Raw genomic sequence first — 25462 nt, 5'->3', positions numbered from 1 at the left:
GATAACCCAGTCTAACCCCTCTCCCTTGTCCCCGCTAACCCAGTCTAATCCCCTCTCCCTTGTCTCTGATAACCCAGTCTAATCCTCACTCCCCTGTCCCCGCTAACTCAGTCTAATCCTCACTCCCCTGTCCTTGCTAACCCAGTCTAATCCTCACTCCCCTGTCCTTGCTAACCCAGTCTAATCCCCACTCCCCTGTCTCTGATAACTCAGTCTAACCCCTCTCCCTTGTCTCTGCTAACCCAGTCTAATCCCCACTCCCTGTCCCTGCTAACCCAGTCTAATCCCCACTCCCTGTCCCTGCTAACCCAGTCTAATCCTCACTCCCCTGTCTCTGCTAACCCAGTCTATACCCACTCCCTTGCCCCCGCTAACCCAGTCTAATCCCCTGTCCCTTGTCCCTGATAACCCAGTCTAATCCCCACTCCCGTGTCCCCGCTAACCCAGTCTAATCCTCTCTCCCTTGTCTCTGATAACCCAGTCTAACCCCTCTCCCTTGTCTCTGCTAACCCTATCTAATCCCCACTCCCCTGTCTCTGCTAACCCAGTCTAACCCCTCTCCCTTGTCCCCACTAACCCAGTCTAATCCCCATTCCCCTGTCCTTGCTAACCCAGGCCTGAAACATCGATTTAGCTGCTCGTTGGATGCTGCCTGAACTGCTGTGCTCCAGCACCACTAATCCAGAATCTAGTTTCCCTATCTGCAGTTATTGTTTTTACCCCTGATAACCCAGTCTAACCCGTCTCCATTAATAAAACCTCACTTCTTCTGACTCCCGCTGTGAAATAACCGAGTATCCCCCCCGTAATAACCATCTTTGTAATAGTCCAGACTAACTCCCGCTCAGTGTCTGCAGTGAGCCTCTAACTCTCTGTGAGCAGGCCGTGCTGCGCTTGTTGTTGTCTGGTTGCTGAGGAGGCGGCGGAAGTGTCGGTTGCCTGGAGACAGCGGCCGTGCTCGGGGGTGGGCTGTTCCCGGTGACGGGCCGCGCTCTGCTCTGCTCTGCTCTGCGGTGTCAGCCTTCGGGCTTTGGCTTGAGACGATGGGGACACGGACTCCAGCGAAAGGCTCCCGGAAAGACACCACCGTGCGGAGCTCACCAGGTACGAGTGAGGGGGAGGCGGGGGGAGGGGGGTTCTCTCTCCCCATCCCACCGGAGTGAGGCATGGAGGATGCTCCAGCACTAGGTACACCAGTCCCTGGGGCCTCACCTGGCACCTCCCAGTTCCACCTGACTGATGTGGCATGTCCCTGCACTGTGAAGACCCTCTGCAGGTGGCGTGGGTCTACAAACCCAGTTCGACGACGCTGGAGACCTCCTACGAGAGAATTAATCAGATCAAAGGCTGAAAACCGGTTGAGAAGAACAAAAGAGGGAAAGTGTATACTTGGCAGTCACAGAATTTCCTTTGTGACTTTTGACAAAACTTGGTTTGGTACATCTGCCGGGGTGATAACTTCATTGGAAGGTCCAAACACACATTCCAGGATACATAGGGACATATTTGGAGATGATAACACATTCAAGGATGTGTGATGAAAGAGGTCACTATTTGTGACATTTTAATGATTGTGTAAATGAGTCCATATGTCCCTTTGGACATTCAGCATTTCTAACTTTTTTACCATTTAAAAATGTTTTTTCTTTTTAGGTTTTCACATGTGCCTCTATTGAAACCTAACTCTCACAGTTTTATTCATACATTTAATCTATCTAAATTTCCTTGTAATTTCCATCATACTTCTTACTTCTTTGTGTGGACAAATTCAAATATGGTCACAGAATAAGAGTTACTGAATGACATCATTCAGCCCACCAAATCTATGCTAGCTCTCTGCAGAGCAATTCAGTCAGTCCCACTCCATCTCCGTAATCCTGTATGTTTATTTCTGTCAAGTGTCCACCAGTGAACCTTTCAAATAACTGATCATTTATGTTTCCACCATCTTCTTGGGCATCAAGTCCCAGGAAATGACCTGTTGGGTTTTCTAAGTTTTTAACAAGTATGGTGAATTATAAGGCCCAAAATTGCCATATTATACACCACCAATCACCAGAGTACCTGCCTATCATCCTGACATATTAACTCCTCCATTAGAACAATTTTCTCAGGTCAATAATTAGCCTTCAATTCCATGAGCTACGACTTCAGCTAACAATTTGTAAATAGCCATTTTCCCACAACTGCAATTCCTAATCATAACTGCTACACCATTAGTGAATGTGCCTTCAGTTGCCTTAGCCTCGGACTCTAAAATTCTCTCCATATACTTCTCCACCTTTCCAATTTACTTTGCTCGTTAAACCCACCCCCTTAACGAAGCATTTGATTATCCAACACAACACTTCCTTTGTGGTCTAGTGTCATACTTTGTACTACAAAATTCCTGTGATACCATGTTAACGTTTCATTATGTTAAGCGTGATATGTCTGCCTTGCCATTCGGACAAGACATTCCAGGGATGGTAATGGTGATGTCTAGGACATTATCACAGACATGGAATCATACCAAACCTACAAAGTCAGGTTGTAACTTCACAATTTGTGAGACAGCTCTCCCAATTTGGAGCAAGCTACCAGGCGTTAGCAAGGAGGACTTCCATATCATTTATATAAACCACAAACATATATTCTAATGATATTCTAGGAATGTCTTGTTATGAGGTCTATAAATTATTTGTTTCTTTTTCTAGCCATTATTAAAAAGCAAAGAGAAAGGTGAAATTTTGCAATATTTTGGAACAGTTTCAGAATCGATTGAACTTTAGACGAATACAGACACATCATGTTCAGTAAAATCTGGAGATGGAAACCATCTGCTCCTGGGGAGAAGTCCCTCCTTTTCCATTATATTATCTTATTTTTGTTAATTTTGTTGATTTGATTTTTGTTTGCTTGAAATGTGCAGTCTTCTGCCACCTCCTCATGTAAATATCAACACAAAATAGTTATGCAATATGCAAACATTTTCTTTGTTTCCATTGACAATATCACTTACCAAGAGATCCATATTGCTCCTGATCACTCTCTTTTTCTTAATGTATTTGTAAAAACTTTGTGTTGATTTTTATATCCCTTGTGGAATTTCTTTTTGTACTCCATGTGCTCAAAGTTTCACAAGACATTATGATGAGAGCGTTATGCTGCTAACCCACTTCAAAGTGCTTGATAGATCAGTGTAGGGGAGCATTACCCTGTACCTAATCTGTGTTGTATCTGTCCTGAGAGTGAATGATGGGACAAGTAAAGGCAACCAATTCCAATGTTTTGTTCAGTCCTGATTTTAATCAAGTCTCCAGGGATGTTTGTGCCAACAAATGCCGAGGCTCTAAATCCTGGAATTTCCATTATACATCTCTACTTCACTTTTCTCCTTTAAACTCTTCTGAAATAACTCTGCAGAAGCCAGTAAGTCACCAAGTCACGTTTTATTTACACATTATGAACCATTGACTTTAGTACTGCCTCATTTCATGTCAGGTACTAGAGTGCCAATATCTTTGACACTCCCCTTTTTTTTATTTCAGCTAGGGCTCCCTTATTGGATCAATTAACAGCTCCAATCAGAGAACTCATATTCTATGATTTCCAACTGGCTGACCTCATTACAATCACGACATTCACCTCTTTGACAAAGCCTTTGGTCATCTCACCTACTATATCGTTTTGTAGTTCAGTGTCATAATTTGTTTTATAGTGTTTCTGTGATGCACCTTGGGATTTTTCTCATGCTACATATTTTTGACCTGTTTTGTTTTCTCCACAAAGCGGAGCAAAAAGTGCATTGCAAAATTTATTAATTAAGGTTTGCCCTACAATGTTCTGTGAATGATTGTGTTGTTCAGCAGAGAAAAAGAAGGAAAATAAGAAAGAAATTGAGGAGATTGTCCCCATTAAAGAAGAGCCACAAAAGGAAGATGTATTGAATGGAGAAGACATCATGGCCTTGGCAATAAAACCAGAAGATTTGACTCAGGTACAGAGAAACATTCCACTTCTATAATTTTAGTGATTGTGTTTGGATATGATTTTGGCTATTCCTGTGGAAATAAGTTTGTTGGACTGCAGTGGCATCTTTCATTCCATTTTGCACAGTAGAATCCACATGCGCAATTGCTGTTGAATTTGCATTACAGAAGCCTGAGCTTCCTCTGCATTACCTCGACTTTGAGCACTCCTAAACTCAAATGTTGGTAGCAAGATTTGTAGCTCAGGTTGAGATTTTGGATGTAGCTTTGCTTGCTGAGCTGGGAGGTTCGTTTTCAGATGTTTCATCACCATACTAGGTAACATCATTAGTGAGCCTCGGATGAAGCACTGGTGGTATGGCCTGCTTTCTCTTTATGTGTTTAGGTTTCCTGGCTTGGTGGAAGTCATTTCCTGTGGTAATGTCATTTCCTGTTCTTTTTCTCAGGGGGTGGTAAATGGGATCCAAGTCAATGTGTTTGTTGAGGGAATTTCAGTTGGAATACCGTGCTTCTAGGAATTCTCATGCATGTCTCTGTTTGGCTTGTCCTAGGATGGATGTGTTGTCCCAAATACCTTGCAAGAATTGTGACAAACACTACTTTGGACAACAGCAGAAAACTAACCACCAGGATATGTGAACAACTAGCCACAAAAACAACATGACCCACTCTCACTAGTATCCTTACATACAGATGAGGAAAGACACCACTTCAACTGGGACAACGCATCCATCCTAGGACAAGCCAAACAGAGACACACATGAGAATTCCTAGAAGCATGGCATTCCAACCGGAACTCTATCAATCAACACATTGACTTGTATCCCATTTACCACCCCCTGAGAAAAAGAACAGGAAATGGCATCACTAACCCAAGAAAACATAAACACATAAATAGAAAGTGGGCCATACCACCAATGGTCCATCTGGAGGCTCACTGATGACGGTGATGAAACGTCTGAAAATGAACCTTCCAGCTCAGTACGCAAACCTACATCCTCAAATGTTGGTGGAAGCCAGCACGTGATTGCAACAGACTAGGCTGATGCTTTTTAATCTTCACCTAGAAAAGCTAAGGGAATGTTTCCCTCTTCTTTTGTAAGTTGCACCACCATGGAAGCTAATCTTTAGAAAATTTAATTCATTCCACATGATAAAAAAAAAGTTGAATGCACTAAATGCAGCAAAGGTTCATGCCAAGCTGTTTTAGTACAACGACAACACTGGCATCAAAAGTCAAAGTGGAAATATTACCAAGATACAAGATTTTTGGATTCACTTTCATTACAAGACCTCACAGGCTCAGTGGTTAGCACTGCTGCCTCATAGCACCAGGGTCCCAGGTTCAATTCGAGCCTGAAGCGACTGTCTGTGTGGAGTATGCACATTCTCCCCATGTCTGCATGGGTTTCCACCGGGTGCTCCGGTTTCCTTCCACAGTCCAAAGATGTACAGGTCAGGTGATTTGGCTATACTAAATTGCCCACAGTTTTAGGTTCATTAGTCAGAGGGAAATGGGCCTGGGTGGGTTACTCTTTGGAAGAGAAAGTGAGGATTGCAGATGCTGGAGATCAGAGCTGAAAATGTGTTGCTGGAAAAGCGCAGCAGGTCAGGCAGCATCCAAGGAACAAGAGATTCGACGTTTCAGGCATAAGCCCTTCTTCAGGAATGGAGAATATTCTTTGGAGGGTCAGTGTGGACTGGTTGGGCCGAAGGGCCTGTAGGGAATCTAATCTAATCTATGTGAATTATAATTGTAAATTGAGTGTGAGAGAGCCAACCTGAAGTTTACTAGTCTTGATTAATTACGGTACCTATTCCAGGTATCATTTCACAAGTTTTCTTGAGTTTACCAAAGCAAGTAGAATGAAATTAATACTTAATAAAGCAGAAGATTCAGTGGATCACAATTTGCATCAGACTAGGGTACTGTCCCATGTTGCATTGACTGAAGTTGTCCTTCTGTCTTTTTACACATGAGGCAGGCCTTATTAATCCTTGAAAGCCATTACTCCCAGGGTATGTTCAGACACATACTGAACTCTAATTAGCTTGTTTGTGCATGAAGAGTTCATCGTCAATCTCAAATTGACTAAGTTCCATGTGCTCAATTCCTGCTTATTACTTTGAAATAAACCAATCACCTTAATAACATTATTTGCTATTACCTTTTGATTGGTTCCCCATGATGTCAATTATTTGTGAGGCATCCACTTCATCACGGTTTGTTCCTTTTTTTTAATCATTTACAATATTTTCTTTACTCATTAGTTCAGGTAGGAGGATGTACACTGTCATGTCCTCATGACTCCCTGAGTCCATCTTCTTCAAGTTGTTTAAATTGGTAAGAGTTTAAATCAGCCACCTTATCAGTGACAGTTCGCTTTTTGAGGCCGTCTTTGGGAGTGTGCTTCTCTGCCTTTAATGGATTGGAGGTATTACTGCCCCATAGGAAGTCAATGTCACGGTCAGCACAAGAGTTTTTAAACATATTTAAAAACTACTGTGCAACACGAGGAGTGAATTGATAGAAGTTTATAAAATCATGAGGAGCATGAATGGGATAAAGAGACAAAGTCTCTTCCCTTGAGTGGGGGAGTCCAGAACTAAAGGACATAGATTTAGGGTGAAATGGGAAAGATTTAAAAGGGTTCTAAGGGAGCAACATTTTCATACAAAGGATGGTGCATGTTTGGAATGAGCTGCCAGAGGAAGTGGTGGAGGCTGATACAATTACAACACATAAAAGGTGTCTGGATTAGTAGGTGAATAGGAAGGGTTTAGAGGGATATGGACCAAGTGCTAGCAAGTGGGACTAAATTAATTTAGGATATTTATTCGGCATGGATGAGTTGGACCAAAGGGTCTGTTTCCTTGCTGTATATCTGTATGACTCTCTAAAATGTGCATTTATTTTGGAAAATACGGATGATTTCCTTACATGCAAGTAGACTTCCAGCTGCTTTCTCAGTGTTGCAGTCTTCATGCTGCTAATGACTATTCTGCTTTCTGAGAATACAGACTGGACATCTGCCCTAATGACCTAAACAATGAATTTAAATGGGCCGATTATGTTGCTGTTTATAGAGGATGAAAATCACTTGGAAATCAATCCACATAAGCTTACTGAAAGATTTGCACTGGTGCAACAAGAAAAACATTTTTGAAGAGAAGGACACAAAACACTGCTGGTATTTTGGAAAGCCAGATATAATGTAGATACTAGACCACAGAAGCTGCCAAACCAGAGTGTGTTGAATTAAGGAGATACAATTTTTACTTAAAAAAAAGCTGAACAGTGTATAAAGAAAAAATGCATAATGATAATCAATGTGTAAAAGTCTAGTTAGTGAAGTATACTTAGACATTCAGAAAGTACATTGTCTTGAGTGATATACATCCAAAAGAATTATGGAGTCAGAAAACTAACCACACACTATTGCAGATCTTAACTCTAATACGAAGAATACATTTAGCAAATTATAACTATTTCTCACTTTCTAAAATACTACAAATAAAATTAGTCTAATGCAGAACACAGCTGTTATTTTACTTTTCCCCTCTTCACATAGTAAGCACCTTCAACTTTCCTCTGAAAGTGGCAAATGGCAGGTACTTGATAAGTATTTAATGATGTAAAATTGCTTATTCAACTTTGAAATGCTACAATTTCTCATTCTGTGATATGGAATTAAGTATAGCAGGTGTTTCTCCCTTTCAAATAAGGGTTGGATTACAAGCTGAGTAAATTGTATGATGAATAAGTATCGTGCTTTGCCTACAATTAAGGAAATACAATGTAATTGTTGGTCAAAAATTATTAATCATTCATGGCCATATCAAACAAGATAGAATGAAATAATCTTCATCTCTAACCATTGAGAATCAGGAATTCAAAGCATGGTTAAACACTCTTCACTTGCCTGGATGGGTGCAGACTTGAGTGTCTATGGCAAATTACTGACTTGACCATTCAATTGCAGTTCTGGCTGGACTATGTAAAATACTATTAAATTACACTGTCTTCTGCCAAAGCTGCACATTTTTCCAGATCATTGTGAATTGCAAAGATATCGTATGGCTTCTCTTAGAGTCATACAGTACAGAAACAGACACTTTGGTCCAACTAGTCCATGCCAAACTTCATCCCAAACTAAACTAGTCCCACCTGCCTGCGTTGTACCGATATCCCTCCAAACCTTTCCTAGTCATGTACTTATCGAAGTGTCTTTTAAATGTTGTAATTGTGCCCTCATCCTCCACTTCCTCAGGAAGTTCATTCCACACACGAACCAACCTTTGTGTAAAAAAAAGTGTTCCTGCCTTTTTAAATCTCTCTCCTATCACCTTAAAAATATGACCACTGGGTCTTGAAATCTCCCACCCGAGGGGAAAAGACACTTATCGATTAACCCTATCTATACCCCTCATTATTTTTAAATCTCAAAAGCCCCTTAAACAGACATTGAAACATAAATTATAATATGTTTGTGTTTTTTTTTAAAGAAATTAAATTAACATTTTGTGAGGAGATAATACACTGTAAGGGAAGGCGATGACCTATGATATTATCACGGAACTGTTAATCCAGAGACTCAGGTAATGTTCTGGGGACCCTGGTTTGAATCCCACCATGGCAGATGGTGGAATTTGATTTCAATAAATACCTGGAATTAAGAATCTAATGACTACTATAAATCCATTGCCAATTGTTGGAAAAACCCATTTGGTTCACTAACGTCTTTTAGGGAAGGAAACTGCTATCCTTATCTGGTCTGACCGATATGTGACTCCAAACCCACAGCAATGTGGTTGACTCTCAACTGTCCTCTGGGCAATTAGGGATGGGCAATAAATGCTGCCTAGCCAGTGACATCCTAATCCTGTTGCAGAATTAAAAAAACACTCTGAAACCCCACCCCGCCACCCCTAACCCCTCCTTCACCCCCCCACCCACCACACCTCCCCCCACAACCACCCTGCACTGTGTGGCCAAAAGTCAAGAACACTTAGCTAAAGTGCTGAAGAATTACACAATCAATTCTCTCAATCTGAATATATGTAACCTTAAAGAAAAGGTGGGCGGCACGGTGGCACAGTGGTTAGCACTGCTGCCTCACAGCACCAGAGACCCGGGTTCAATTCCTGCTCCAGGCGACTGACTGTGTGGAGTTTGCACGTTCTCCCCGTGTCTGCGTGGGTTTCCTCCGGGTGCTCCGGTTTCCTCCCACAGTCCGAAGATGCGGGTCAGGTGAATTGGCCACGCTAAATTGCCCGTAGTGTTAGGTAAGGGGTATATGTAGGGGTATAGGTGGGTTGCGCTTCGGCGGGTCGGTGTGGACTTGTTGGGCCGAAGGGCCTGTTTCCATACTGTAAGTAATCTAATCTAATCAAAGGTCATTGCTTCTTCACTATAGGATGTCTTCTGAAATCCCTGTCACTTGTCTCTTTCACCCTCATCTCTAACAGGTTCAAGGGTCATTGTACACTCTTTTGTTACAAGGATTTGAGACCAATCAGCTATTTCTGCTGATTCACTCCCTTGCTCAGGACACATGGCAAAATGTCCACTCAACTTTTCCTTGTTCTAGTTTCTCCTATTCCTTCTTTCCAACTCCACCTCTCCTCAAACTTGTCTTGTCCACAAGACTTTTTCTTGTTCCAAAGACCCTATTCTGACCAAATAGCGAATGATACAACTTTATTTCCTGGCCCACATTAGCTGATATTGTTAACTGTTTTCTTCTCCTTCAAATCTTATTATCACCTACCTCCTCAAATACCTCACTACTCTGTCCTTGCAAACTACTGCCCTGACATATCTCCAATCTCCTTTTTTCCTTTCCAAAATCCAGGTACGTTTGTAATCACCCAGATCTGTGTACACCTTTCTCAGAATTCCAAGTTAGATTACTTGTAATCAAATTTCTGTTCCTGTCACTGTTAATGAAAGTCCCTTTATCAAGTCACATAAGACATTATTTGTGATTGTGACGAAGATAAATTATCCTTCTTCATTTTTCTCAAACTGTATGCCATCTTTGACAAGGAAGACCGCAGTCTGTTTCTCTAACATCTCTATTCTATCATTTGACCGGGAGGACTGCACTTACCTATATAAGTGTAGTCAGGGAAGTGCTTGCAATGTGTTTTTTTTCTTTTTTTTAAGGTTACATATATTCAGATTGAGAGAATTGATTGTGTAATTCTTCAGCACTTTAGCTAAGTGTTCTTGACGTTTGTTGAGAGTCACATATCGGCCAGACCAGATAAGGATGGCAGTTTCCTTCCCTAAAGGACATTAGTGAACCAGATGGGTTTTTCCAACAATTGGCAATGGATTTTTGTAGTCATTAGATTCTTAATTCCAAATATTTATTGAAATCAAATTCCACCATCTGCCATGGTGGGATTCAAACCAGGGTCCCCAGAACATTACCTGAGTCTCTGGATTAACAGTTCAGTGATAATATCATAGGTCATCACCTTCCCTTTGAGTGTATTATCTCCTCACAAAATGTTAATTTAATTTCTTTAAAAAAAACACAAACATATTATGATTTATGTTACAATGTCTGTTTAAGGGGCTTTTGATTAAAAATATCAATGAAGAGAAACATATGATTCTGGGCTTGGCCATGAACATCTCAATGGGCCATGTTAGAGGTTGTTAGATCCAACTGCCTTCCTCTCTTTCGTGGTTACATTCACATCTGAGCATCTTTGAAGAGTGAGCACAGGTCTGCTAGTATGCTTGAAGCCTTTCACGACCACATCATCAGCCCTAGGAACATTGTTTTAAGTTAAATTTGATAAGGCTCTATAATGTCATGAACCAGATCAGAACCCCTCAAAATATTTCAAGAAAGCAGCCCGGACCTTAACTTTGTTAGTTATTTCAAACAGGTGTAAAGTGGACATTCCCGGAGGGATGTAACTGGCCCAACTGCTTAGTTTTAAACAAAACATAATATATTTGCAAGATTACCAAATGAAACACAAACAAAAGACAACATAATAGAGAATAACTTAATCTATCTGAAAACCCAACAGACTATCCAAATGTAATGATGCTGTTTCAAATTTCTGCCACGATCCCCATAAGCACCCCTTGGCAAAAAGGTAAAATCAAACACAGGGTTGTACAGGAGAGAGTGAGATGACGGAGAGATTCAGCATGGAACACCTTCTTCAATGGAGCTGTTTCTTGGACCAGCAGACAAAACTGACTGCCTGCTTTCAGTGAACAGCCAGACTGCTAAAGTCAAACCGAACCAAAGAAAAGCTGAACTGGGAGAATTGGCTGCTCCCCTTTCATTGCACAAGTGTTTTGTTTTTAAACTTGAAAGCCCTTTCCCTAAGGCAGTATATGTTAGCTCTAATCAAATTGGACTTAAAATCCTTCAAACTTAGATTTTTCAGAATCACTGCTTTTACAACCTCTCTGGGAAAAATGCCAAGGATAGCATAACTTTGTTAAAGGAGTAGCATCGTCACAATAAGAAATCTGATTTTCATTGCAGTGCTCCTTTAAGAAACATTTACTACTGGGTCCAGGCCTGATGTCCTTGTATAAGTAGCATACAATGGTCATTGGTACATTCGGGGCTTTCTGTGATCAGTGAGTTCCACAGGAGCTGAAGTACATCGTCAGTCCTGGAAATTTATATGTTAATCCAATTTCATAAGTTTACTCTGTTCATGATTTTTGTTATAATGGTGCTTTAAAGTGCTGACAATGAAACTTGGAGTGCATCTTTTCCACCCATCATGATTATTGTTTAGTTATTTTGTTTATTTGATTTCTCTCAAAATACAACTAAGATAAATGTGCTGACTGGTGTGAAAGTACAGTTAGAGTTGTAGACATGTAATATTTCACTCCATGAATAAATCTAAAACTGCTAAACATTGGCTTCTGGTCTTCTCTTTCACCAACGGGTATCTGGAAGTTTAATACTCTGAGCATCAGCATCAAAAGTGCAACCTAGCTATATCTCACCATGGCCACCATCGACCCTAATGTCTCTGATATGTCAAATTTTAGCTTTATCTTCATAATACTAAAGCACATTGCATGAGTACAAGTTTGCTGATGACACCACTGTTGTAGATCAAATCTCAAACAACGATTACACAGAGTACAAGAAAGAGATTGAGTGCTTAGCAGCATGATGTAAGACAGAAATCTCTCCATCAATGTCAGCAAAACAAAGGAGCTGGCCATTGACTTCAGGAAGCAGAGTGGCGGGAATGCCCCATCTGCATCAGTGGTGTGATGATCACTTACAATCTGTCCTGATCCACCCATATCAACGCAGTAGTCAAGAAAGCAAAATAATGCTTCTACTTCCTCAGGAGGCTAAGGAAATTTGGCATGTACATAAAAACTCTTAGCAATTTTTACTTTGCATCCTATCTGGATGCATCAAAGCATGGTTTGGAAACTGCTCTTCCCAAGACCACAAGAAGCTACAGAAAGTGAACACAGCCCAGTACACCCCATGCAAACCAGTGTTCCTTCCATTGACTTCATCTGTATTTCCCGCTGCCTCAGGTGAGCAACCAACATAATTAAAGACCCCGCCCACCCTGCCAATACTTTCATCCACTCTCTTCTGTCGGGCAAAAATATAAAAGTTTGAATACATGAATGAACAGATTGAAGAACAGCTTCTTCCCTGCTGTTGTCATACTTTCAAATGGACCTCTCAAATGTTAATGTTGATCTCTCTCTCTCTGCACATTTTTTGCAGCCGTTCTGCACTCTGTTCTGATACCCTCATGCACTTGTAAGGTACAGTCGGTTCTGCTATAATGCAATAGTTTCATTCTCGTGTAATCCCGTGTTATAAGAAAATGAGGTAATAGTGGAAAACTTAATAGTATATGTTTTGTTGAAGTTAATAAAATAGGAAATTAGATTAGATTAGATTAGAGTACTTACAATGTGGAAATTGCCTGATCAAAATGCTAAAACTTTACCTAGTTGGAGTTGTGACTAACTGTAACAAACAATTAAATTTGTTGTTCCTTGGTGTTCCTCGTAGCTGCATGCTCCTCGGAAGCCTTTAAAGACAACACCTATCACCAGCAGATTGGTGATTCGAAAGCCAAAACCAAGGAAAGAAAGGGAAGTGAAACGTATTATAGCCAAAGCTGCTTCATCTACGGATGAACTGAAAACCATGGACTATTCAGGTTAGTAATTGTTCATGAAATGAAGTAAGATCCTCTGCTCTTTCCCTATCTTCTCCTTAGTTTTCATTCAAAGGCTTTGTAATGGTGAAGTGATTTGGCATTTTAAAATATGTATGTATCTGTGTCCAGCTGGGAGAAGTGCAAGTATATACACCTGTGTGAGAAGTATGTTTGTGTGTCTGTGTATGCATCTTTCTGTGTTACTGTCTGTATGTGGGAGAAGTTTACATCTCTGTGTGTAGGGAATGAGTCAGTATGTGTGGGCATATTATATGTAAAGTGTGAATGTTTACCTGTTTGTGTTGGGAGTATAGAATCTGAATTAAAAGTAGAACCTCAAAGGTAAAGAATCATATAAAGACAGAAAGTAAGGATTTTGATTCCGAAGATCAGAAAGTAATATCAGTATGAGGAGATATTTGAAATAGCAAAGATTAGGAAATACTGCTGGAAGTAATTTATACAATTCCCAATAGTTGATATACTTTTGGACAAAGTATTAAATAAGATATTATAGGAGTTTTTAACAATTGTGATGTAACAATTGTCAGAGACTTTAATCTTCAAAATGTTGGACAAGTCAAATTGTTGAAGATGGATTAAAGGTGGAGTTTGTAGAATACTTTTCATGATAGTTTCCTGGAATTATAAGCTGTAGAGCAATAGGCTATGGAACTGACTAGGAATAAACCTATTTTAGATTTAATATTGCGCAATGCAGCAGGGTTAATTAGTAATCTCAAAGGAAATGATTCAGTAAGAAATAGTGAGCATGAAACAACTGAATTACAAATTAAGTTTGAAAATTACATATTTCAATCACAAAAAAATGGTGAATCTAAAGCAGAACTGATCATATAGGTATGAAGGAAGAGCTGATTAATATTGTTTGTGTACATAGACCAAAGGTTAAAACAGAAAAATTACAATGGCAAATATTTAAATGGATAATTCAAAATGTTCAACAAAATGCCTTCCATTCAAAAAGAAAATCTGAACAAAAAAGATCAATCCATGACTTACTAAGGAGGTTAAAGGTAATGTTAAATTGAAAAGAGATTTATATTGTTGCAAAGAATAGTAGCAAGATTGAGGATTGGAATTTTTTTAGTAACAAGCAAGTGAACACTAAACGTTGACAAATAAGAGAAAGAAAACATGGAACGAGAGCAAACTAGCCAGAAATATAAACACAGATTTGAAGAGCTTTTACAGGTACACTTAAAGGAGAATAGCTAAAGTAAACATCAGTTCCTTTAAAGACACAGTTAGGAGAAGATATCATGGGAAATGAGTAACTGACAGAGAAATTGAACAAATACTTCATATCTGACTTCACATTAGAAATCAGAAAATATCAGAAATAGAAGTTAATTTAGGAGCTTATGAGTGAAGAACCTACGTAATTAATATTAGTAGAGGAAAGGTACTGAAGATTTAATAAATCTAAATAAATCTAAAATCTAATAAATTCCTAGGATACGATGGTCTATGTCCTAAGGTTCTAAAATAGATAACTGCACTTATGATTTTTCAAAATTGCCTAGATTTTATCAAGTTTCCTGCAAATGGAAAGGAAACAACTGTAACACTGCTATTCTAGAAAGGAAGGAGAAAGGAAATAGGAAACTATAAGCCAATTAGTCTGATGTAAGTAATATAGAAAGTATTGGAATTTATAACTCAGGGAAATCTTCCATAATGCATTTAGAAAAATCATACTATGATCAGACAAAATTAACATGTTTTTATGAAAAGTAAATTATATTTGACAAATTTAAAGCCTTTTGCTCAATTAAAGTTTGGATAGATAAAGGACAACCAATAGATAGAGTATGCTTACATTTCCAAAAGGCTTTTCATGGTATGCCACTCAGAAGATTAAAAACACAAGATAAGGGCTCATGAAGTAGGGGTAATATATCAGTATGGGTAGAAGATTGATTAACAGATTAGATTACACAGTGTAGACTGCAGCTGCACAGTATTTGATATTTTATAAGTCATGGATTTAATGGAGAGTTGCTTTATTGTTGGCTCTCCGTTTGTTGATGTTGAAAAGCTTTCCATTGAATCAAAACTCAACCATGTCCCATTTTGGCGGTTGGTCATGAACAGGCTGAAGTGAAGTGAGTTGATGCAGTCACATATCCTTGCTTGATGTCCATCTGGATATGCAAGGGCTCAGCATCCAATTCACTATAAAAGGACAGATGCTATTGAACCATCATGCAAGAGGCACCGGAAGGTAACAAATTTTATTGGACTTGTTACTTCCTGGACTTTCCAAAGAGTTACAGTTCATGAAGTTCTTATGATAAGTAAAGACCATTGTTTATCCAGAAACTTTTGTCCAGTGACAGACATCATGTCTGTAATTCCTCTGGATGACCAGAAACCGCATTGGGTCTTTGGAAGGATGCTTTTTGATTAAGATACATTTCAAAATGATCAATGTGAGAATCTTCCACATTGTAGAAAGAAGGGATATGCTTTAATAATTCCCAAAAATCAACTTAACTGTTTCTTGAAAAGTGAAAAATGATGCATTTTGGAGTTCAGGAGGTAGCACCTCTTCTGCTTAACCTTTTACATAAAAGACTGAGAATTTGAGTAGAAGCTCATAACTGTAAGCTGTATAAAGCTGTGCTGATGTGTTGTCCAGACTGAATGCCTTATTATTTCTCATTTGGATTTCCTTTAGTGGTTCAGCATGGTTGTCAGCATTCCCAACTTTGATTTCTCAAGCTTTTGAGGGATTCTTTGGATTGTTTTGTCCAATATTTCAATTGAACTTTGACTTGAGAAGTCTTGATAGTGCTCCTTCCACTGGTCTCAGATAGCAAATTATCTTTGAGAACTGTATTGCTAACTTCAGCTTGGAGTCACGGGACAGGCCGCTTGTTTTAGATTCATAATTGGTTTTAGTGACCTGGAAGAAGCTGTATATGTCACGCAGGTTTACTGGAGTTCGATTTTGTATTTTTCATATAAACGTATGGATTATGAGAATTTGTACATTAGGGTTGAAGGGGGATTTAATGTGATTTCTTGGAAAAAGTCAAGCATCAAGGGGGGTTATTTGCCATTTACTGAAAAAGCAAATTATTTTGGAAAAGAAGAGCTCTTAAAAAGAGATTGCTTTTACAGTCTTAATAGCTTGTCAAACCAACCTGAGCAGAAATCCTAGGATCTATGGTGCAATCACCCAGCAATAGCATCTGAATTTTTAGTTTATGTATTGCCACAGAGTTAGGAGTCAGAAGAAAACTAGCAGGAAGAAAAACATCCCCCCCCCCCCGCCCCCCCGGGGAGTAAATTATAAGCTTTAGAAGAAAACCGGCAAAAGAGATATCTCAGTGAAATATTATCAGGGAATCTGAGAAACTTCCAGAAATCAATATCTCAGATGTCCTCATAACTCTGAAAGCTGAACTGTTCATTCAATCCAAGGGCCTATAGGTCCAAACAGAGAATCTTGCATCAGTCTGCAACTTAATTACATTAGTAGGAAACCAAATGCACAATGAGAATTCAACTCATTCTACCTTTTTAGTTTAGACATTTAATGCACAAGGGCACTTTTTGTCCTAATTTAATCCCATCTATAATACTTTATTCGAGCAGTGTCTTGTTTTATCTCAGAATCAAAATATGTGTGTGTGTGTGTTCAGATTTAGGGGCTTATAGTTTAGTTCTGCATTGAAGCTTAGTTGATAACTAGTTTTGACACTTATCTAAAGAATAAGTCTGTTTTAAATAAACAAGATATTTTTGACTTTATTAGAAAAAACCTGGTGAAATTCTTTTTTGTTGTAATTAATAATGATGAAAATCAAATTGACTGTTTTAAATAAGCCATTTACACTTTTGATATGGCTTGTGGACTGGCAGAGCTTGTCTTTTAGTGCACTCCCCCATCAATCACACAAATTACATTGGCCTTCTCTCTATCCACCACTTATATTTGTTGACACAAACCATTCTCTGAGCTTCAGACTTAAGTGGTAAGTATTCATCATATTTCTGCTGTGAAATAGATTGATTTTGACGGCATGAAGGCTTTCTGAGAAATTAGTACATTTCTTCATCATTCTCATTAATTCATTCTTCATATCCATAAAATTTAAGCTTGGCGATCTTTGTGCATGTTTTTTAAAATCTTGTTCCAATTAAGTCCTTCCATACTGACATATTTGGAGTGTAAGAGAACGATTCAAGAAAAATGTTGTACGTGGAATTTTTTTTAACATATTCTAGATAATGTGAATGCTAAATCTTCAATTGGATTTCTTGGACAATCTTCAGCTTTTGGCTGCTGATGGAGCATGAAAGTCTGCAGTCTATCCAGCAATTGTGTGTACTTCACATGGCTCAGATAGAAAGTACATTCTTCTGCACCCAGTCTCAGGAATGATGTAGTCCTGGAAGTGTCATACCATTGGATAATGATTACCAACTCGTCAGGATTGTGCGGTTGTCAACTTGCACTGACGTGTTCATGATACATACAGTTCTCTGCTCGGACATGAAAAAGCCTATGGTGATGAACAGCTAGGGGCAGAATAATTAAGATAGTGCCCCAGGGATAGATCAAGAAAGGTTGTCCAGGACTGCACCCAATACTGTACTGCTGGATGTGAGGTCAGAGTATGATTGGATGTGGCTGCAAAGATTCATAAGACTGAATAGTTTGCCAATATTCACTGTTGTAACACAAAATATGTTACGCTGATGGCAAAACAATCCAACATGAAATTGCGGCTTTTAATGTAGAAGGAAAAAAATTTGCAATCAAAGTATACAGACCTCGCGGTGGCTAAGCCTTATATTTTCTTGTTAGGGATGAACAACTCTTTATGTGATGTTTTGACTTTGTAATGTGATCATGCTTGGTATCTCAGGGGTGTGAACATATTGAATACTGTGAATTATTTTAACCTTTAAAGCTTTCCTCTGGGTAATACCTAGCAACAATCAACTGTTGCTAACAGTGTATATCATCACATCTTAAACCTACAGGTTCTGGGGGTCCTCGCTTTGACACAGAGGGGAGAGTACTGCCTCACAGCATCCTTGGAACCATGGAAGAATTTAGGCAGGAATTGCTTGCAAGAGGACTTTCTGAGGTAGAGTACAAGCATACTATTATTTCTGATATGAACTAAAACATACAAATAGTCATGAGAACTTGGGATATGGTTTATCTAAATTGGCTCGTTTATAAATCTTGAGGGCCACATTGAACGAATGCAGTTCTAAAAGAAGACTTAACATTTGAATTTGAAGTTGGAACAGTTGAAAAAGTGGGTCATTGAGTCACAGAGATGTCCAGCACAGAAACAGACCCTTCAGTCCAAATTGTCCATGCCATCCTGAAATCCAAAGTTAATCTAGTCCCATTTGCCAGCACTTGGCCCATATCCCTCTATTTGGTCACCAGGAAAGACTGATTTATGAACTTTGGTGTTGAAATAAGCTGTTTGGGGTGGTAGACAATGAGGTTGGAGCTTGTAGAGAATCCTAATTTAATTTTCCAAATTACTTGCTGTGCTCTTTCTTTTGTTACTTGTTTATAAACGTGCTGTTACTTTTGCAACCACATTATTATCAATGTATTGAGATAACACATTTCAATTTGAAGCAACTAGACTTAGCATTATGTCTGCCTGGATAAGATACAATTGAATATTGAGTAAAGTTCCCACTGCAAGCATTCCGTCAAACACACACAGAACAAGTACAATAAAGAATTGATACAAAATAAGGCACTCTCTATGTTGTGTACATCAAACACGCCAAAGTACAACGAGGGTTAGATTTAATATAAAGCCTCCTCTAGATTGTTACAGCAAACACTGCCAAGACAATGTTATGATCCCACCTAATGATAATATTAGACAAGTCAGATCCCAGAGTGAAACCTAGCTTGATAGATCATAAGTTTAATTTTTGCAGTTGGTGCTGTGATGGTTAGTCACTGAATACTGAACGAAGATGCTAATGTTCTTTACTGAAAGAACAAAGGTTTATAGCAAAAATGGGGGAAGAAAACAAAGATCTCTATTTATAATTTTTAGAAAAATCTTAACATTAACAGCAATATAATTTGTAAAAACTTAATTCCAGAGAAGAGTCACAACTATCTTAACTCTGTAATCTCTTACTTTGCTGGCACTTGCTAGTTTGATGGCCTGGAAACTTTTTTTCAGTTCTGATAATCAAAACCTCTTTTCAGTTCTGACAGCTTGAAAGTGTCTACACAAACTCTCAAAACTAAAACCCTTTTGCTAGGATGAAATTGTTCTCCTGAATTGAAACCTAATTCTGAACTGACTTCAAAAACAGTCATCCCTGGTCTCTTTCTTTCTGTTCATCACTCTAGTTCAACTTTGTAAACACTCCATCAGTTAGCATAACAGGTATCTTGCTAAGCACTTTAATTAAGTCATATGCCTCCTTAGACCATAAGACATAGGAGTGGAAATAAGACTATTCAGCCCACTGAGTCCACTCTGTCATTTAATCATGGCTGATGGGCATTTCAACTCCACTTACCCACACACTTCCCTCAGCCATTGATTCCTTGTGAGATCATGAATTTATCAATCTCTACCTTGAAACATTTAAAGTCCAGCCTCCACTGTGCTCCATGGCAATGAATTCCACAGGCCTACCAATCTCTGGCTGAAGAAATGTCTGCGCATTTCCATTCTAAATTGACCTTCTTTAATTCTAAGGCTGCGCCCACGGGTTCTAGTCTCCCCACTTAACAGAAACAACTTCCCAGCGTCACCCTTTCTAAGCCATGCATTATCTTGTAAGTTTCTATTAATTCACCCTTCAACTTTCTAAACTCTAATGAATACAATCCCAGGATCCTTAGCCATTCATCATATGTTAGGCCTACCATTCCAGGGATCATCCGTGTGAATCTCTGCTGGACATACTCCAGTGCTAGTATGTCCTTCCTGAGGTGTGAGGCCCATAATTGGATACCATATTTTGAATGGGGCCTTACTAGAGCTTTATAAATTTTATATTCCAACCCTCTTGAGATAAATGACAACATTACATTCGCTTCTTAATCATGGACTCAACCTGCAAGTTAACCTTTAGAGAATCCTGGACTAGCACTCCCAGATCCCTTTGTACTTTGGCTTTATGAATTTTATCACCATTTAGAAAGCAGTCCATGGGTGCAATAATTTGCATTTGCTCATGTTGAATTTCATCAGCCGTTTTCTGGACCAGTCTCCTAAACTGTCTGAATCTTTCTGCAGCCTCCACACCTCCCCTGTACTATCTGCTTGTCCACCTAACTTCGTACCATCGGCAAACTTTGCCAGAATGCCTCCAGTCCCTTCATCCAGATCATTAATATATGAAGTGAACAGCTGCGGCCCCAACACTGAACCCTGCAGGGCCCACTTGTCACCGGAAATTATATCTTTGGTTTGATATTCCAAATAACTTTCTGATGTCTTAGAAAAGTTACCTTCACACAACTGAAACTGTACATTTTTAAGTTTACCTCAATTTAAAAATCCAAATTCCAAATGTAATAATTACATTATAATGGTTATAATATATTTTATACCTTTATCATAACAGTTTAGATGGAAAGTAAAGCTCCAAGCACATTGTGACAATGTTGAGTTTATACTATAACCAGACAGATAGCCTCAATAATGCTGCCATTTATATATCAACTTATCATTAAAATTATAATAACCTTATTGCAGTTTCTAGTACTTTGGCCTCTGTACCAGAAGCTCGTGATTTGGAGCATCATTCTAGAGGTTTGAGCAGATAAAGCAAGCTGACAATTCAGTTTAGGTGCCATACATCAGTAGTGACATTAAATTAAAACCCCCATTTATCACCTTACCTGGATATTAAAAAAATGATGTCCTGGCTAATATTAACCTCACAACAAACATTCTGAAAAACAGATTATCTGGTTGGGATGTTAGACATTAACTCTTTTCCCTCAGCTTAGTAAAGCACCACATGGTTCCCAAATGGAAAAAGATAAGTAACCTTAAATGCTATATACATGGTCTGCAAGATCATGGGTTGGTACCTGGGACTTCGATGTTGTGGCCATTACAGAGACGTGGGTAGAACAGGGACAAGAATGGCTGTTGCACGTTCCAGGGTTCAAATGTTTTAGTAGGATCAGACATGGGGGTAAAAAAGGGGGAGGCGTGGCATTACTTGTCAAAGATAGTATCACAGCAGTGGAATGGACGATGGAAGAGGACTTGCCATCTGAGGTAGTTTGGGCTGAGGTTAGAAATAGGAAAGGTGAGGTCACCCTGTTCGGTGTTTTCTACAGGCCTCCTAATAGTCCTAGAGAAGTAGAGGATAATATTGCGAGGATGATTCAGGAAAAGAGTGAAGGTAGCAGGGTGGTTGTTATGGGGGACTTTAACTTCCCAGATATTGACTGGGAGAGCTATAGCTCGAGTTCATTAGATGGGTCGGTGTTTGTACAATGTGTGCAGGAGGGTTTCCTGACACAATATGTCGACAGGCCAACAAGAGGGGAGGCTATATTGGATTTGGTTCTAGGTAATGAACCAGGCCAGGTGTTAGACTTGGAGGTAGGTGAGCACTTCGGGGACAGTGACCACAACTCGGTGACTTTTACTTTAGTGATGGAGAGGGATAATCGTGCGCCGCAGGGCAAGAGCTATAGCTGGGGGCGGGGAAATTATGATGCAGTGAGGCATGACTTAGGATGTGTGGATTGGAAAAACAGGCTTCAAGAGAAGAACACTAATGAGATGTGGGGATTGTTCAAGGAGCAGCTACTGCGTGTCCTTGATAGGTATGTACCAGTCAGGCATGGTGTAAAGGGCCTTGTGAGGCAGCCGTGGTTTAGTAAGGAATTGGAGTCCCTTGTGAAAGGGAAGAAGGCGGCATATGTAAAGATGAGGCGTGAAGGTTCAGTAGGGGCGATTGAGAGTTATAAGGTAGCCAGGAAGGAGCTAAAGAGGGAGCTAAGAGAAGCGAGAAGGGGACATGAAAAGTCTTTAGCTGGTAGGATTAGGGAAAACCCAAAGGCTTTCTATAGGTATGTCAAGAATAAAAGGATGACTAGGGTAGGTACCAGTCCAGTCAAGGATAGTAGTGGGAAGTTGTGTGTGGAGGTGGAGGAGATTGGAGAGACATTAAATCAGTACTTTTCATCAGTATTCACTCAGGAACAGGACACTGTTGCTGATGTGAATATGGAATCACAAATAATTAGAATGGATGCCCTGGAAATATGCAGGGAAGAGGTTTTGGGAATATTGGAAAGGATGAATATAGATAAGTCTCCTGGGCCTGATGGCATTTACCCCAGGATTCTATGGGAAGCTAGGGAGGAGATAGCAGAGCCATTGGCCTGGATTTTTATGTCGTCATTGTCAACGGGAATAGTACCAGAGGACTGGAGGATAGCGAATGTGGTCCCATTGTTCAAGAAAGGGAGTAGGGATAGCCCTAGTAACTATAGGCCAGTGAGTCTGACTTCAGTGGTGGGCAAAGTCTTAGAGAGAATGGTAAGGGATAAGATTTATGAACATCTGGGTAGGAATAACGTGATCAGGGATAGCCAGCATGGTTTTGTGAAGGGCAGGTCGTGCCTCACAAACCTTATTGAGTTCTTTGAGAAGGTGACTAAGGAAGTGGACGAGGGTAAAGCAGTAGATGTTGTGTATATGGATTTTAGTAAGGCGTTCGATAAGGTTCCCCATGGTAGGCTAATGCTAAAACTTCGGAGGTATGGCATTGAGGATACATTAGAGGTTTGGAATAGAAATTGGCTGGCTGGAAGGAGACAGAGGGTAGTAGTTGATGGATTATGTTCATCTTGGAGCGCAGTTACTAGCGGTGTACCACAAGGATCTGTTTTGGGACCATTGCTTTTTGTTATCTTTATAAATGATCTAGAGGAAGGACTTGTAAGCTGGGTAAGCAAGTTTGCGGATGACACAAAAGTCGGTGGAGTTGTGGATAGTGAGGAAGGAAGTGGTAGGTTACAGAGGGATATAGATAAGTTGCAGAGCTGGGCGGAAATGTGGCAAATGGAATTCAATGTAGCTAAGTGCGAAGTCGTTCACTTTGGTAGGAATAACAAGATGATGGATTACTGGGCTAATGGTAGGCTACTTGGTAGTGTGGATGAGCAGAGGGATCTTGGTGTCCATGTACACAGATCTCTGAAAGTTGCCACCCAGGTAAATAGTGCTGTGAGGAAGGCATATGGTGTACTGGGCTTTATTGGCAGAGGAATTGAGTTCCGGAGTCCTGAGGTCATGTTGCAGTTGTATAAGACTCTGGTGAGGCCTCATCTGGAGTATTGTGTGCAGTTTTGGTCGCCATACTATAGGAAGGATGTGGAAGCTTTAGAACGAGTGCAGAGGAGGTTTACCAGGATGTTGCCTGGAATGGTAGGAAAATCTTATGAGGAAAGGCTGAGGCACTTGGGGCTGTTCTCATTGGAGAAGAGAAGGTTTAGGGGAGATCTGATAGAAGTGTATAAGATGATTAGGGGTTTAGATAGGGTAGATACTAAGAACCTTTTACCGCTAATGGAGTCAGGTGTTACTAGGGGACATAGCTTTAAATTAAGGGGAGGTAGGTATAGGACAGATGTTAGGGGTAGATTCTTCACACAGCGGGTTGTGAGTTCATGGAATGCCCTGCCCGTATCAGTGGTGAACTCTCCTTCTTTATGGTCATTTAAGCGGGCATTGGATAGGCATTTGGAAGTTATTGGGCTAGTATAGGTTAGGTAGGATTCGGTCGGCGCAACATCGAGGGCCGAAGGGCCTGTACTGCGCTGTATCCTTCTATGTTCTATGTTCTATGTTCTATCACCTAGACAAGAATCAGCTAAGGTAGTTATAAAGTCATTTTCTGGTTTTCTTTCTCCAATTATCCTTTTAAATTCATGACATGGCCAATAGTGGACAAATTGGTGGGTGGTCACATGAACAGATGTCTGCTTGCGGAAAAGTGTAGAAGGGAATCTTTACATATGGGTGGGTAGGAGGGCACTTAGGAATAAGTGGGCAGGTGGGAATGTGGACATCTGGTTATCCATTATCTGTGCTTATTCATGAGTTTGAGTAAAAAGATAACATTCAGCTGACCATTTCCTGCCTATAAATATAGGCAGGAAATGGTCAGCTGAATGTTACCTTTTTACTTCCAAAGAGGCTTTCATTCTTTGACGACTTGAGCCTAGATCCCGACATGACGGGCATCTGATCCATTCTCCACAAATTATTGCTTGGCCCAGTGCTAAATTGCATAATGGTTATTCAAAGTTTGGGAGAAGATTTGTAGCTTGGGTGCTCGTTGTTGTGGTTCTGTTCACTGAGCTGGGAATTTGTGTTGCAGACGTTTTGTCCCCTTTCTAGGTGACATCCTCAGTGCTTGGGAGCCTCCTGTGAAGCGTTTCTGTGATCTTTCCTCCAGCATTTGTAGTGGTTTGAATCTGCCACTTCAGGTTGTCAGTTGCAACTGTCCGTTGCAGTGGTCGGTATATTGGGTCCAGGTCGATGTGCTTATTGATTGAATCTGTGGATGAGTGCCATGCCTCTAGGAATTCCCTGGCTGTTCTCTGTTTGGCTTGTCCTATAATAGTAGTGTTGTCACAGTCGAATTCATGTTGCTTGTCATCTGCATGTGTGGCTACTAAGGATAGCTGGTCGTTCCGTTTCGTGGCTAGTTGATGTTCATGGATGCGGATCGTTAGCTGTCTTCCTGTTTGTCCTATGTAGTGTTTTGTGCAGTCCTTGCGTGGGATTTTGTACACTACATTGGTTTTGCTCATGCTGAGTATTGGGTCCTTCGTTCTGGTGAGTTGTTGTCTGAGAGTGGCTGTTGGTTTGTGTGCTGTTATGAGTCCTAGTGATTGCAGTAGGCTGTCAGTTTGGAAATGCTTTTGATGTATGGTAGTGTGGCTAGTCCTTTGGGTTGTGGCATGTCCTCATTCCATTGTCTTTCCCTTAGGCAACTGTTGATGAAATTGCGCGGGTTTTTGGCGAATACATTGTGTAGGTGTTCTTCTTCCTCTTTTTGCAGTTCTGGCGTACTGCAGTGTGTTGTGGCCCTTTTGAATAGTGTCTCGATGCAACTTCTTTTGTGTGTGTTGGGGTGGTTGCTTTCGTAGTTCAGGACTTGGTCTGTGTGTGTGACTTTCCTGTATACCTTTGTGCTGAATTCTCCGTTAGGTGGTTCTCTGTACCATCACGTCTAGGAATGAGCAAAACCAATGTTGTGTACAA

General features: G+C 40.1%; 1 protein-coding gene across 1 annotated transcript in view; it reads left to right on the top strand.

The window, feature by feature from the left end:
• Positions 1 to 1043: 1043 nt before the first annotated feature.
• Positions 1044 to 25462, top strand: part of mycbpap (mycbp associated protein) — a 103545-nt gene continuing 79126 nt past the window's right edge. The window contains exons 1-4 of the mRNA XM_060844838.1: positions 1044 to 1104; positions 3849 to 3979; positions 13022 to 13172; positions 18195 to 18301. Coding sequence (XP_060700821.1) covers positions 1044 to 1104; positions 3849 to 3979; positions 13022 to 13172; positions 18195 to 18301 — 450 coding nt within the window. The remainder of the gene's footprint in view (positions 1105 to 3848; positions 3980 to 13021; positions 13173 to 18194; positions 18302 to 25462) is intronic.

Source organism: Hemiscyllium ocellatum, chromosome 25 (assembly GCF_020745735.1).
Source record: "Hemiscyllium ocellatum isolate sHemOce1 chromosome 25, sHemOce1.pat.X.cur, whole genome shotgun sequence".
NCBI lineage: Eukaryota > Metazoa > Chordata > Chondrichthyes > Orectolobiformes > Hemiscylliidae > Hemiscyllium > Hemiscyllium ocellatum.
This window is presented reverse-complemented; position numbering and strand designations above follow the sequence as displayed.